Source organism: Suricata suricatta, chromosome 9 (assembly GCF_006229205.1).
Source record: "Suricata suricatta isolate VVHF042 chromosome 9, meerkat_22Aug2017_6uvM2_HiC, whole genome shotgun sequence".
NCBI lineage: Eukaryota > Metazoa > Chordata > Mammalia > Carnivora > Herpestidae > Suricata > Suricata suricatta.
In genome coordinates this window covers 9,358,900-9,374,981 of record NC_043708.1, presented here as the reverse complement: position 1 = coordinate 9,374,981, position 16,082 = coordinate 9,358,900, and the positions used below count along the sequence as shown (strand labels likewise).

Sequence of the window (16,082 nt, the reverse complement as noted above, 5' to 3'; positions counted from 1 at the left end):
AGACTCTTTCCTCATCGTTGCTTTTACATACTATCTTTAACAGTTTACTTGCGTATTTGGTTCCTGTTATGTAAGTGTTATATTTTGCTTTTCTCTCTTTATTTTTGTTTTCAATGAAAATGTTGAACAAAGGTTTTACATTTGTTTCAGGAATTTTTACTCCAGATCAGCATTTGAGGTTTTTGGAGTTTTATAAAAAACTCTGTACATTGGGTTTGCAACAAGAGAATGGACACAATGAAAATCAGATTCCACCCCAAATCCTAGAGCAGGAGAAGAAATATATTTCAGTACGGAAGAACTGTGCTTATAACTTTCCGGTAATGTATTTGTACTGACCAACGGTTTTGATGATAACTTTAAAGTATATGAATAAATAGCAGTAAAAAACCATGGCCCTATTTGACCTTGCTGCTTAGCCTCATGTCTGGTATAGACAGTAGGCACTGAATAATATTAGCGTACTTTAGATTTACCTTCATGTATAAATTTGAGCCATATGCATGCATTTGGATCTTCCAAATGTGATTTCTATGTAAATTATTATTTAGAGGACATGATTTCAATTTAAATGAAATGATTGTAATATTAGGTATTGATGCATGTTTTTCTCTCCTTCCCACTCATCTTCCCCCTTCCACCTCCACCAGGCCATGATTGTTTTTGTTGATCCTAAAAACTTCCACATGGAACTCTATTCTACATTCTTCTGCCTTTGTCATGACCCTGAAGTACCAGTCAGATACACTATTGCCATTTGCTTTTATGAAGTAAGTGTGAAGAAGCGTTAGCTCTTTACAGTTGTGAATTCACCTCTGTATGCTGGACGCGGTTTTGATATTTTGTTCACTTCTGTTTATAAAAGTTTATTATATGATATGGGCTCCATATCTCTTTCATATTTTAGTCCTAACTGTTATTTTAAAGTTTCCATAATTCTCTTTTTAGTATGTTTACAGAATTCATTTACATAAGCACATTATATTCATTTATCATTTATTAATCCATTCATTCAGTATCTCTCTATTAAAATGCTTACTTTAAGCCCACCATTGTGGTGTGAATATGGGTATTTTCGCTTTGGAAGTAAAATCAGGTTTTATATGCTTTACAATGTTTATATTTAACTTTGCATCTGAACTTAAGAACTTGAGAATAAATGGGAAATTGAGGGACAGGTTCTTTACTGTTTTTCCTGTGAATGGATCGTCTTTCATGAACATACTGTTAGGTTCAGTTATAACAACAACTCTCTTTAGGGGAAGAAGCAAATGTGAATCTAAACTTTTAAGATGAATGTAATTAACTTCTTAACCCTTGAGGTTGAAATTTGGATGTGTGTCTTGGACGATATCAGGAAGCACATGTATTCTATATAGTTGCAGTAAGCACGTATAAACTATAAGTTATCAACCTCAAATATAAATCTCTCTTTGTAAATGGCATAAGAATATTTCCTTTCTTCACAAGAGGTATCTAAATATTCTTATCCTTACGAGAATATTTCAGCCCTTTCCTTGCCCTGGGTTCCTGCCTCAGAGCACTGTTTGATTAGCTGCAAGTGCATGAGAAATCTTAGCATCATTATTATGTTGCTTGAAACTCTGGATGATGGATGATAGTCTTCTTTTGAATAACACTTTTTCTGGTATCAACAAAGTGTTCATTGTGCAAAATAAAGGAAGTATTTCCTTTAAATGGTATAGCTAATTAAAATAATGCCAGTGTTGCATGAAGAAGTCATCTTTGTAAATATACCTATAGAAGTACGCTTTTGGGGGAGGGGACGGGACAGAGGGCACTGGCTGGCTGACGGAAATATCTGTCTCCTGGGCGCATTAGGTGGCCATTTAGTCTTGGTTACTGTGTGTGCTTGTAGTTATTAGATCAATGGTCTCCAGAGATGGTTTCGTGAGGTTAGTGTCTGAAAACACAATGTTTATTAGAGTTTTTGCTTTTGTTTCTTTTTGTCTCATCCCTCTAAAATTTTTACTTTATTCATGTTTTAGAGTGGACGTTTAACATATTAGCACCATAGAGATAAACATCTTGAAATGTGTACAGAAAAATATTGCACTGGTGGGCGTGAGTTTGGAAATTGTTGGTCTAGCTCTTTGCTGGGTGGCTGATTGCCACCTTCCTCAATCGTACCATGTTGGTAGGCTGGTCATGGCACTCTACTCCACAAATGAGTTGTTTGTCTAGGTTTGTCCTTCTGAGTAGTGAAAATGCGACTGGTGAGTTTAAATTTTCCTCACGGGGTTATTGTTAAATTCTGAGAGTTACTTTCCTATCTCCTAACTTGATTCTTGTTTTTCAGAAAAATAGTAGTTTGAAAATATTATGAATGAGTCAGAAACAACCCTCTCGAGCAAAGATTTTTAAAAATACTTTCTTGGGGCACCTGGGGGGCTTAGTCGGTTGAGCTTCCAGCTTCGGCTCAGGTCATAATCTCGCAGTTCGTGGATTTGAGCTCTGCGTCGGGCTCTGTGCTGACAGCTAGCTCAGAGCCTGGAGCCTGCTTCCAATTCTGGGTCTCCCTCTCTCTCTGATCCTCCCCTGCTCACGCTCTCTCTCTCTCAAGAATAAATAAAACATTAAAAAAAAAAACAACAACAACAAGAAACTTTCTTTATCCAGGAAGCACCCCTCCCCCCAGCCCATTAAAATCTTACCCAGAAGCCTAATACATAAAAATACATAAATAGTGAAGTGGAAACTGGTGGCTTTACCATTGTGGATTCTGTCTTTGTCTGGAAGAGGGGAAAAAACCCAAACCTGGTCACAGTAGAGCTTAGATTAGACCCTCCCAGCTCCTCTTGCGCTGGTCAAAGTCTTTGATGGGAAAAGTCATCAATGTCTTGCTTGCTTGCTTGGGACTCTCCTCTGTCCCTGTGTCACACAGAGTTTCGGTAGCGCCTGCCTCCCTCAGAAGGCGCTGAGCCAGGGTGATCGCTCATGCCCGCGCTGTCCTGTGAGGCCCTGCTGGCCGCTGTGAGACTTCAGATAGGAGCTGGAGGCGTCCGTGGGCTTGTTGCTTGTGATACGAAAATTATGACTCTGATAAACTGTTCCTGCACCTGCTGCGCCCATATGGGCACTTAGGTGCGCAGCCTCACGTGTCCGCACTCCAGAGTGTTATAAGGGACACCAAAAAGCTGGCTTTTATGCAATTAATTTTTCTAGAAATCTAATTTTTATATTAATGCTGTAACCCAGTCTCATTTCAGAAGTATCTAACGGATGCATTTTGTAAAATTAGTATTACAACCTTTGGATGTCTAGTAGTTTTAAATCTGAGAGACTTTATTGCTGCATTTTAGGTCTCTAAACTTCTGAATTCTGGAGTATATTTAATACATAAAGAACTGATAACATTATTACAAGATGAATCACTGGAGGTAATATCTTCTTATGCTTTGGTTTTTACTTTTATGTTAAGTCTGAATATATCAATGCCCCCCCTCTTCTTAGGAATTGCATGAATTCTTTTAGCTGGCAATCCCCAAAAGTGTCATGACAATGTACCATTGTATCATAGACTGAAAATTGAGATCTTTAAAAAAATACTAGGTTTAAAAATATATATGTGTATATTTGCTTATAAAGGAAAATGTAGGAAATGCCAAAAAGTAGACAGACAAAACAGTATCTTTAGTTTCAATCAGTGTTAATGTTTTGTTGTATTTTAAACGTTTTCTACTTTTTTCTGTGAAAAGGTTTTTTATTTTACACAATCGCAATCATATGTTATTACATTTTATATCTTTTCCTCTCTCTTCACATTGTTTGGGAGTATACTTCTGGAAACTTTGAAATATTTTATTTTGATGCTGCATTTAGTGTATCTTGTTCACCCAAATGAGCACTAGCTTGCCAAAGCTCAACTCATCAATTGCGGAGGGTGCAAATGACTAATTGCAATTAGTCATTGCAGAGGGTGTTATCTGACTTAAATTGCTTTTTCAGTTGAGAGGTGGTTTTTCAGCATGTTGGTCGTCTAGAAATAGCTGCCTCAGATCTAGACTATTTGAACACTATCAAGAGACAGACATACGAATCTCTTTTCAAAGGTAGTTCTGATCAAGGCAGTTGATTCTGTTTCTAAGAAGATGGCAACGTAGGAGAATAGAAAATTCCAAAATGCTGCTGGGTAAATGATACTTTGTCCGCACAGAGATTGATATATGAGACTATGCAAGTTTAGAAAAACAGTAATTGCCATAAAAGTAATCAACATCTCTATTAAAAGGTACTAGATGCCCTTATAGATCATCTTCCAGAAATCCTTGAACTCATGTCCACTGGTGGAGAAAGCAGTGTTCAAGAAAATAAGGTAAATCTCATGTATCAAAGAGTTCTTGGATGTTATCAGCACGATCTTACCCACAGAGTTACTGTCGGGAGCAAGGAGAGGATATATAGAAAATATTTACAGTAGTGTTCGCCCCGGGTTAACAAGTGCTTAGTAAGTGTCTGTTGGAGCTTCAACAGCCTGAATTTCCTCCAGTTCTTGATTTACCGTGATTCTTACTGCCCTTGGAGTTTATGTTCACATTTTCAGTTTTTATTAGCATTAATTATTATTCCAAGAGCAGCATCTGGTGAGGACAGAAGGGTAGGGACGTAGAAGGTCACGATTTTCCAACAGTGTAGTAGAATAAATTTTACATCAGTTAGGGAGATTGCGAGTCCCGTTCTCTATTTCAGAATTTTGTTCTCAGTAACTGTTAATTTTACTTATGGAATTTTAAAAACGTATTTATTTGAATTTGCCAGATAATGGCTTCCCTGTGACAGCCGAGATCCTCCGAAGTTTTTGTGAAGCGGGCGAGCCTGTCTCTCTCCCCAGTGTGTTGTGAGACTGAAGAATTCTCTGGAATGCTGAAGCGGGTTTCTCATCAGCCATCCTCTGATGTGCTTGCTTTTTCAGTTGTCATCTCTGCCTGACTTGATTCCGGCGCTCACGGCCGCTGAGCAGCGAGCTGCGGCCTCCTTAAAATGGAGAACTCACGAGAAGCTCCTGCAGAAATATGCCTGTCTGCCGCACATCATATCCAGTGATCAGATTTACTACCGCTTCTTGCAAAGAATGTTCACAATCGTGATGACAAATGTGAGCCCGGTACCTTTTATCTAATTCTTTTGAACTCACGCCTGATTTTGGAATTACCAAATTCTTCGCCTTCTCGAAATAGTACAACAAACTTCATTTATTCCGTTTTGTCCTAGAAGGATGTTCTCTTGCCAGGTCCCCGAAGGGGGAACTTAAGTTTCCCCGTGCTTTTCCACTGATGCTGGTTTTTGAACATTGTCTATACGGCTGGATCGGAGAACGAGCAGGTGGTACCTTTACTGCTCATTTGTCTATATGTCGCCAAGGAGGGTGTAAACAGACTAACTTCAAACTTGACCAGAGCTCTTCTCAAGAGGAAGGTTGGCGGGAGTCTGTGATCTTGGCTGCTAAGTGCTGTCTGCTCTGATAATACACCTTTTATGTGTCAAGGCCTCAGAGCCTGCCTCAGCTCTACCGTGTTCCCAAAGTATCCTGTGAGCCCCTCAGTTTTAACAGAGTTACTCTTTTTTATTTTTTTAAATATTTTTAATGTTTATTTTTTGAGAGAGAGACAAGAGTGTCAGCCAGGGAGGGTCAGAGAGAGAGGGAGACACAGAATCCGAAGCAGGCTGCAGGCTCTGAGCTGTCAGCCCAGAGGCTGACATGGGGCTTGAACTCATGAACCGTGAGCTCATGACCTGAGCTGAAGTCGGATGCATAACCGACTGAGCCATCCAGGCGCCTCACTTTTTCTTTTAAAGTACCTCTAAGAGATGGCTGGGTAACAAAGAAAGCTTATATTAAAAACGTGGTGGCCTATGATGGATAACCTTAAAATTAGAGTCAAAAGCGGGACAAAAAGAAAAATGTGTACTCAAATCCCTCAGAGAGTAAGTTGTCTATCTTTGTTACAAAAATTTCCAGAGCGGTCTATTGAGCCCACATTTCACCGTACATTTAATATGATGTCTTCCTGGGGCGCCTGGGTGGTTCAGTCAGTTAAGCATCTAGCTTTGGCTCAGGTCATGATCTCACGGTTCGTGGATTCGAGGCCCGTGTCGGGCTCTGTGCTGACAGCTCAGAGCCTGGAGCCTGCTTCGGATTCTGTCTCCCTCTCTCTCTGACCCTCCCTGCTCACACTGTCTCTCTCTCTCTCAAAAATAAATTAAAAAAAAATGATGTCTTCCTACCAATTCTGAAGCATAAAAAACTTCATATAACTTATACATTTTATAAGCTGTTAAAAAAGTGCTTTATCCTCTCATTGTTCTCAGTAAAAGGGAGACAGTGAAATCTAATAGGCATCTCAGAAACCCAAAATCCATTTTAGCCTCAAAGATTTAAAAGAAAAATAACATGATTGGTATCATTTACAACTTAAGTCAGAAAGAAAAAAAGAAATAGACGTTCATGAACTGCCACTTCTGCAAGTTAATTCCATTCATCAGAGCAAAGCCTAGAAGGTTGTATTATGGACGCAACACTCTTAAGAAATGATTTTGGCAATAATGACTCCGTATCAGAGGACGATGCGTTAGTGTGCCACATAAGAAAGTTCACGTAAAATCGAGCAGACCATATTAATTATTTTATTCAGAAATTACTTACTCGAGGGCCTGCCATGTGTCAGGCACTGTTCCAAGAGTTAGGGGCATAGGAGTGAATAAGACAGACTCTTGCTCGTGCTGCAGCGGCAGCGGCGGGGCGGGCAGTGCAACGGGCCGGCGAGAGCTGTGAGGTTGGTCTTAATCGTTGCTCCTCAACCTGATTATTCGGTAGGGCGTGTTGTGTTTCCAAAGCCAAGAAAACATAATTATTCCGTAGTTTTAACTGATCAGGAGAGAGCAATGGTGTACAACATAGAGCGTGGACAAAATACTGGTACGCCTAAGCGATTTGTGTCACTATTTTCTCTTACAAGCCAGTAATTCCACACTCAAAAGGAGATACATGCTTATCAGAGCACATTTTCCGTGGTCAAGGAGGACACGTTATTCGGCTTCCATATTCTCTGGAGGAAAGAAAGATTTGCATTTTTAATTCCGTACCTCCTGGTCAGAATACTCATTTCTTCAGCAGAATTAATTGAGAGCCTACTGTGTGCCCAGACCTCTTCTGGGTACCAGACTACAGCAGCGAACAAAAGACGTAACGGACCTCTTACCACGGAACTTTACATTCTGTTGGAGACAGGCAGCAAACAAGCCTCCGCCTCTAGTATGTCAGGGATGAAAAGTACAGTGAACAACGGGAAGGCAGGGGAGAGGGCGAGGAGCGTGACCGACGGGAGTAGGATGCTGTGGTGGAGGTCGTGGGAGGAAAAAGCCCTCTCTGGCCAAGCGTGCTTCATGCAGAGGACTGAGCAAAGGAAGGGAGTTACCGGGCGCGTGTCTGGAGGACAGTTGGTCCGGGCCAAGGGACGAGTGTGGTTGCGTGAGGGGCAGGGAGGCCAGTGTACAAGCGTGGAGACCTGAGGTGGAGGGGTGGCTGGACCCCCAGCACGGCACACCTCGAGGGCCACGATGTGGGATCTAGGTAGTATTCTCGGAAACAAGGGAAGTCTTTGGAAGGCTTTGAGTAATGACATAAGCTTTTCCCCCTACCTTTGTTGTGCTAAAAAATTGAAAGCTACAGAAAGGCAGCATTGGACAGTTTTATTCTCCTTGAATTTCAAGGATCCCCATTGTAATAGTCTGAATCTTTACTAACCACATATTGTAGTATTTATATGTAAGCCAGGATGGTGTGCGTGAATTTTATACTGGGCGCAATAGATCTGGTTGAGAGATTTTTCTCTAATACATAGTTTGAACCCAACTCCAGTAAAGACAGATGATTCGTATAAAATTAATGAATTCTGCCCAGTGGGGTGACAGAAATTCAGAAGACAAAGAAGTATAGAACAGTAGTAAGAGTTATGGACGTGGTGTCCCTTGGATTCTAAGTTTTATTTGTGGTGTGGACGAGGGACCTCAGTGATGACATTGAGTTCGAAGAGTCAGAAGCAAGCCAGACAGATTGAAAAGTGTATCTGGGCTCTCTACATCTATGTTTTAGAAGTGGCACATTTGTGACGACGTATCTGACACAGGCTGTGTTCTTGCAGGTCCAGGGAACGGCTAAGAGCATGGGTGGCAGAGAAACGAGAGTCATATATCTAAAAGAGAGCTGGATGGTTTGGAAATGGTGCCAAACTAAAGGAACTTTACGATAGTTGATATGCCTGAGTGGTATTAACATTAAATTATGAGGGTACTTCCGCTTTGATATGAGAGAGGGACAAGTCTGTTCTTTTTTTTTTTTAATGTTTTTTAATTTATTTTTGGGAGAATGAGAGAGACAGCATGAGCAGGGGAGGGTCAGAGAGAGAGACATATACATACAGAATCTGAAGACAGGCTCCAGGCTCTGAGCTAGCTGTCAGCACAGAGCCTGACGCGGGGCTCTAATTCACTAACCGCGAGATCATGACCTGGGCCAAAGCTGGACGGACGCTCAACTGACTGAGCCACCCAGGCGCCTCGTTCTTTTTTTTTTTTATGTTTATTAATTTTTGAGAGAGAGACAGAGCACGAGTGGGGCGGGCAGAGAGAGAGGGAGACACAGAATTCAAAGCAGGCTCCAGGCTCTGAGCTGTCAGCACAGGGCCTGATGCGGGGCTCAAACCCACACCGTGAGATCATGACCTGAGCCGGAGTCAGATGCTTAACCGACTGAGCCCCCCAGGTGCCCCAACACTGCTCTTACTTTAGCCCAAACTGAAAATTGATTTGTGGGGCAAAATTATATTATTATATCGGTTTAATTGTCCTTCTTATTTCTTTAAGAACGTCTTACCTGTCCAAAAGGCAGCTTCACGAACTCTATGCATTTTTCTACGTTATAATCGTAAACAAGAACAGAGACACGAAGTCATTCAAAAATTAATTGAACGTAAGTAATCATCGCCTCTACTTTTGAAAGTCAGAAAGTGAGCACACTGGCCTTAGTTAGCTCTTACTGCGTGTTATCAGTTTGCCATGAATAGTTAGGCCGATGCTGGTAAGTACCTGGAGTGTTGTTTGCATCTGAGTTTTGTAGGTTAATTTTGGGGGGTTGCTTTAGAAATCTCTAAGACAGGATTACTCTGGGGTGAGTGGAAGTGACAACTACTCTGGGTCCTTCTTTAGTAAGTCCCTCCGCTTGAAAAGTTAAATAGTGTATGTTTATGCTGAGAGTCCGGTTTCTGCCTTGATGAAATAGCATTTGGAACTAAAATATGAGTTCTGTATCCATGAATGTAGCACTTTATGCTTTCATATTAAATACTAACAGAATGCAAGGGTTTTTTTAGGTTCCTTGAGTAGAGTTGATAAGCTTATGTGGTTCATAATGTTTTAAAAAATTAAATCCGTTAATAAATGCAAATTTATTTTAATTCGCCAAGGGCTAAATCAAGACAAAAACCTTTAGTTAACATAGTAATTCTAGAAACAGTGTCATATACGTATGTATACTCAGTGAATTTTTAATTCTTGTATCCTTGCTTTGACCATACTGTCTCCATGCTTTTATTAAACTCTGTGACCCAGCATAAGTAGGTAATGGGGTTTTCTGGTTATTGGACTTTGCCATTATAAAAAATGTCAGAAAATTAAGAGTGTATCAAATTCCATATAAGGAAAATTATGCTCAGTATACTTTAATCTTTCTCTTTCTGACTCTATTTCAATTTAATTTTCATTTCTCAGTGGTATGACCTCACATTTAGAATCAATTGTACTTTGAAAGGAGATTCCTTTTGGCCTTAAATATTAAGAATTTTGCTTTTGAACATGTGTGTAACAAGAGAGAAAATAGTCCTTTAAATGTTTACCTGAATTACTGTCAGTAATACAGTGTTTACATATGACTTTAACCACTTCAGAACGTGTCTGTGGAAATGAGGTGAAGAAAACAGCTAATTTGATTGGTCACATGTAACTTCAGAGTTTGAAGTTATACGCACCTCCATTTGCATTCCAGCACTACCCCTACCAGCTCTGTGACTTTAGCCTCTGAACCTCCCCTCAGGAGGATAAATCTATTCTTACCCCATTGGATTGTTTCTCAGGATTAAGTGTGATAATATGTTCGGGCCCCATGTCGGGCTCTGTGCTGACAGCTCAGAGCCTGGAGCCTGTCTCGGATTCTGTCTCCGTCTCTCTGCCCTTCCCCTGCTCGTGCTCTGTCTCTGTCTCTCTCTCAAATATAAAATAAAACATTAAAAAAACTTAAATGTGGTAATATGTCTTACTCAGGGTACTTAGCACATAATAGATGACCAAAACATAGTAGATAAGAGTTATTTAGTACTAAAATGCATACAGAATTGAATGCAATGTTTAATACATTTTTTTCTGGTTTTTGAGCTGTCCTTATTTGGGGGGTCTACAGATCTTTAGGATATAGGATTTTCCCCCCTCTTATCTCTTGTATTGACTAAGCAACTTGTGGATATAAAAAAACTTGTCATGGATCTTGTGTGTCTACTTTTATCACATAATCTTTCATGTAGGAAAGATTAAACTTCTCTTTTTTTGTTGTTGTTTCTAGAACTGGGCCAAGGAAAAAGTTATTGGAATAGACTTCGATTTTTGGATACCTGTGAATTTATTATAGAGATCTTTTCCAAGTCATTTTTCTGTAAATACTTCTTTCTACCTGCTATTGAACTGACACACGACCCGGTGGCAAATGTGAGGTACAGTACCCATCCCACTTGAAAAAGTTGCATTTGAAAATGTATCTACTTATCAACTATAGTGACCATGCAAAATCTTTTTCATAGTCAGTTAAGACACAAGTAAATAATGTGTACTTACTTTGAAATTCTTAATAGTCTTACTTGATGAGCCTCAGTAGGACTCAGAAGCATCATTTATTAACAGTGTCTCAGGTCCTTTGTTTATTGGGTTGAGAGACAATAGTGAAAGCCAGACTGGCAGGCTCCTGTCACTTGGATACACACATTGACATCAGGAGAAGGTTGAACAGATATTCTTTCTTTTTTTTTTTTTTTTTATGTCTTTATTTTGAGAGACAGAGACAGAGAGTGAGCTGGGGAGGGGCAGAGAGAGAGGGAGACACAGAATCGGAAACAGGCTCCAGGATCCGAGCTGTCAGCACAGAGCCCGACACGGGGCTCAAACCCACGGACTGTGAGATCATGACTTGAGCCGGAGTCAGACGCTTAACCAACTGAGCCACCCAGGTGCCCCATGAACAGATATTCTTAATTTATGGATCTTCTAAAATAAAAATAATTCAAAGTTGACCTGAGCAAAGTTCTGTCCATTTTTAGAGGCAATCAAGAGATTGGTTTTTATTTTATATTTTTAGTGTAAGAAAATACAGAAAACGCAACTGCATTGGCTTCAGTATTTTGTGTATCTTATCTGTGCTAATAACGAATGAATCTCACTCTGTTGCAAACATTTTGCAAATTGAAGTTGTGGCCCTAGAAAAGCAGCTCCCACTGTGACGAATTCTCACTTATCAAGCAGTCGACAAAAAGTATTTGAAAGGACACAGGGGCACCTGGGTGACTCAGTCATTTGAGCGTCCGACTCTTGATCTTGGCTCAGGTCATGATCTCACGATTCATGAGTTTGAGCCTCGCATCGGGCTCTGCACTGACAGCGAGGAGCCTGCTTGGGATTCTGTCTCTCCCTCCCTCTACCCCTCTCCTGCTCTCTCACTCACTCCCTTCCTCAAAACCAAGAAATAAACTTTAAAACAAAAACAAAAACCTGAAAGGAAATGAAATTATCTCTAACCCAGGTCTGTGACTGAAAATAGCTTTGAGCCTAAGAGAAAGCACCCTGTCAATTCAAAAACCGAATGAAGATTAACTGAACATTGCTTTGTGAATTTTGGTTATTTGGGGGTAAGAGATCATTGCATAGCAGTTCGTCTTGGTTTCCACTCTTCTGCCTGGGTAACTGCCCGCCAAACAAATGCGTCCGCGATACCATATACTAATTGGCCTTTGGATACAAAAGCATTTGCCCAGTTCTGCAGAGATGTGTAGATAGAATGAAAGCCACCACTAGGCACGGCGGTGGGATTGTGCACTTAGCACGTTTCTGGAGCCCCACCCTCTGAGCTGATTTCCAGCTCTGTACTAGCTGTGTGTCTTTGGGAAAGTTACATAATCTCTCTGCTCATGGATTTCCTGAGTACCTAAGTCAGGGGGTTCTGAGGGATAAATATACTTGAGATAATGTACATGAAGAATGTAGTTTGCCAGAAAGGGTGTGAGACCTAATCTTAAAATCTTTATAATCTCACGGACCCAGGATTCTCAGAGTTAAATCACTGTGGCTTTGGGTACCTTCTGTTGCGTATATGTTTTCGAGACTTGCCTAGAGTTATAAAGAATGAAGTGTGCGTAGACTGTTGTTTTTGTTTTTCCTTACGTGAATGTTTCAAACTTGAATTGAATTCCCGGAGCCTAGACAGTGTGAAGGCTGGAAAGACCGTTGGTATTCGAAGAAACCCTCCCCTTTGCCAGAAATGCAGAAGACTCTCTTTGGAGTAACTGGGGCCCCTTGATTGAGAGAAAGCATCACCAGGAGCCGTGGGGAGCTCCGAATGAGTTCAAGACCATTATTGCTATGAACGGAGCTGAATATTCTAGAGGAAAGCCTCCTTCACCTTTTCGCTTGTATAAAGAGCAAATTTTTTGTATGTGGAGAATCTTCAACCGCAGCGTTGGTGTAGAAGTAAAAAAAAACTAGTATCTGAAGAGCACTCAGAGGAATGAATGAATACAGCAGCCCAAACACGGACAGCTGCCCGCCATCGCTCTGTAAAGCCAGCCCTGGCCAAGCACTAGAGCCGTAGCTTAGCAAAGCAGAGCGCTTTCTGCACTGCGTCTTTCTGGGAAGTTTTCTGTGCTGCCCTGGACTGCCTCTCACCTCTGGCATTCTTCAGTCTGTGCGTTGCTGCCTTAGCCATGCAGTGTAGACCGGGATGGTGCCTAAACTCTATCCTTTTGTCTTGTCTTCTCAAACCGCACTTAGCGGCCTTGGCGACCTTGCCAGTCTCGCGGCTTGCGTTATCCTCTGTGTGCTGGAGGTTCCTGGCTCTGTGTCTCCAGCGTGGGTATCCTTCCTGTGCAGGGGGCACGTCGAGCTAGCTGCCCACTTAGCATGTCCATGGCGTGCCCGGCAAGCGCCTCAGACTCAGTCTGCCCAGAAGGAAATCCCCCCTTTGTCCTGTACCCACGCCTGCCCTTGCTTCTTCGGCAGTCTTTGCCATCTGTGCAGATAACCATCTCATGTGGCCACCTGCTCGGGTCAAAACCTGACCTCCTTTCTGCCGCCCCAACAAGTTCCCCAGCACACACCGCCGCTTGCAAAATATATGGAGTCTGAACCCTTTTCTCAGCGCCTGATGCTACCACTCTGGTTCAGGCGGCCGCCATCTCCTGCCTGAATTATTCTAGAGGCTTCTCTCTGTGGTTCCTCTTCTGTCCTTGACCATTTGTGTTCTACTCTTCGGCCCAGTAGTCACATGACCCTTCTGTCATGTTAGGTCTGATCACTTGGCTCCTCTGTGTAAAACTCTCCACGGCTTCTTCTGACGTGAACACGGTAAGAGTCCAAGTGGCGGCCTACAAGGCCCTGCTCAGCCGGCCTCCTGAGGTCTCCCGGCGATCTCCCCTTTGCTCAGCTCTACCCACTACAGCCAATTTGCCAGTTTGGGTCAATTTGCCAATTTGGGTAACACCCAAGTCCGGCTCCCCCTATAGGCCATTTGTGCATACTGCAGGCCCGTCCATAATGCTCTTCTCTAGATGTTCACATTACTTACTCCCTAATTTTCTTTAATAAGTCCTTGATTAAATATTATCTTTTCAGCAAAACCTTCGCTGAAACCTTCTATGATCACGTGATTTAAAACTAATACCCCTCCTCTGATACTCCCTCGTCTTCTCCTGCTTTCTTTTTGTCCACAGCACTTACCACTCGCTGACAGATCCTTGCTTCCTTATTCTTCCTTCCCTGCCCCCTACTACAGTATCAGCTCCATGAGAGCAAAGAGTTTGGTTATTTTTATTCACTGCTGTATCTCAGCACCCAGAATAACAAATGCCCGACTCCTGACAGGCGCTCCACAAACATTTGCTTCATGATAAATAAACCCCCAGGCTATCCGAAGTTAGAATTTTCTTTCCTTTTCCCATTACTATTATTCTTAGTTATTGAGTCGATTCAAAAGCAAATGCTATTTAATTTATTATAGAATGAAGCTTTGCTACTTGTTGCCCAAAGTGAAATCCACTCTGAAGATCCCTGCGGATAAGCATCTACTTCAGCAGTTAGAAATGTGTGTGAGGAAACTCCTCTGCCAAGAGAAGGATAAAGATGTCCTGGCCATTGTAAAAAGAGTAAGTGTCACGCTGGCCACAGCGCTTGCGTTCCTTGCGTGAGGACAGCGTCAGCCACGGCTGACAGGGTAGCAACGCGCTAACGTAGCTCTGTCGTTGCTGGGGTAGGATGAGTAATGGACTTGGCTGACGTGTGCGGCAGCTGGTGAAGCTCCTTCCAAGGGGCGCTTAGACGTTCAACCTGTATTACTGGTAACGTAGGCACCGTGAGAAAGCGCTTGGCACGCTTGACCTGCTTAATAAATACCGCTCAACTACTCATGAATACTTTATCCACCAGGCTTGATTTATAAGGGATGATAATCCAGGAAAACTTTGCTGGTGAAATTGGGAAGGTCACACTTCGTAGAAATTTAGCCCCGGAAGGGCCTTCAAAATCGGTTGGATGTTACAGAGGCTCGAGGCGTGGAGATTGTTAACTGTCTGCTCGGGATCAAGTTAGCCATCGGCCGAGCCGGGGCTGGAATGTGGGTCTCTTAACCCCGAGTCCATTCTTTTTTCAGGAATGTGACATCATGACTTAGGGGTTTGTTGGTTTGTTTTGTTTTTAGCACGGGATCTTACACGGATTGTTTGCTGATGTTACAAAACCAAAAGAACCAAAATTTGGGCTATTGAAGTCACACCTGAAAATACTGTGTAGTCTTCCAAAATGTTTTGCTGAATGTGTAACTAACATTTTTGTAAGATTAAGTCAAATGAAAGTGGTTACTCTCATGAATCCGAGTGTGAACTTCAGGACACATAGTTTCTGAGCATTTATTTGTACTGAGAGGAATTAATTTATTAATGCCTTTTAACTGAGCATCAATGGTGAGGGAGAAAAAAGAATCCTTTGATTTTTTTTTCCTTAGAGATCATTGCTAGCTGTCACATGAGGAACTTTTTAATAAAGTGATTTGATAAGGTAGTATTAATTAGTATACTCATGTTTCACTGAAGTGTGAATTCCTCTTCTACCAACTAAACTAACCAGAAATACCCAGAGTCTGGACACGCACCTAAATCTAAAAACATATTAAATATTTAGTATACACATCTACATGCATGTATGTATTATATGTATTTGTTTCTATCAGACATTTCTGTCCTTACCATTTAATTACAGAAGTTTAGGCAATGGAGTTAACTTTCACAATAATGAAGATAAGAGCGTTAGTTACTTTTTTGAAAGAATTTATTAAATCAAAAGATAATACAAATTAATTCCATAAATAGGGGCAAAAATGATATAATTAATGGATTATTAATCTACAGGACTAGAGCTTATTGTAAGTATGTGTTACACGAGGAAGTCAGTCATTGCAGCCCATGAAAATTCTATGGTATAATGTTTATCAAACTGAGGTCTTGGAGTGGGGACCACCACGGAAGCTCGCTCTACAAAGCTTTGGGATAAAAATGGCACGGCTTATGCTAGTCAGTTTTTTAAGATGGGACGTAATTCTGTTTAAAAGGGATGTTTCATGGCATGAATGATAATATTTTCCTGAATTTCAGCATAAAAAATCTTTAAATACATACTATGTGTGCAATGGCTAGCTTGGGCATAAGTGTATATAATATACTTTTATCTGGACCATCAGAGGGGGAAGTCCTGTCCTCTGTCAG

General features: G+C 41.3%; 1 protein-coding gene across 2 annotated transcripts in view; it reads left to right on the top strand.

The window, feature by feature from the left end:
• The window catches only part of PPP4R4 (protein phosphatase 4 regulatory subunit 4), a 103,889-nt gene that overhangs the window by 64,870 nt on the left and 22,937 nt on the right, over window positions 1-16,082 (top strand). For both annotated transcript variants that reach the window (XM_029952631.1, XM_029952632.1), the window contains exons 10-17: window positions 151-320; window positions 651-770; window positions 3,324-3,401; window positions 4,253-4,336; window positions 4,934-5,116; window positions 8,884-8,989; window positions 10,631-10,778; window positions 14,327-14,471. In XM_029952631.1, coding sequence (XP_029808491.1) covers window positions 151-320; window positions 651-770; window positions 3,324-3,401; window positions 4,253-4,336; window positions 4,934-5,116; window positions 8,884-8,989; window positions 10,631-10,778; window positions 14,327-14,471 — 1,034 coding nt within the window. The remainder of the gene's footprint in view (window positions 1-150; window positions 321-650; window positions 771-3,323; window positions 3,402-4,252; window positions 4,337-4,933; window positions 5,117-8,883; window positions 8,990-10,630; window positions 10,779-14,326; window positions 14,472-16,082) is intronic.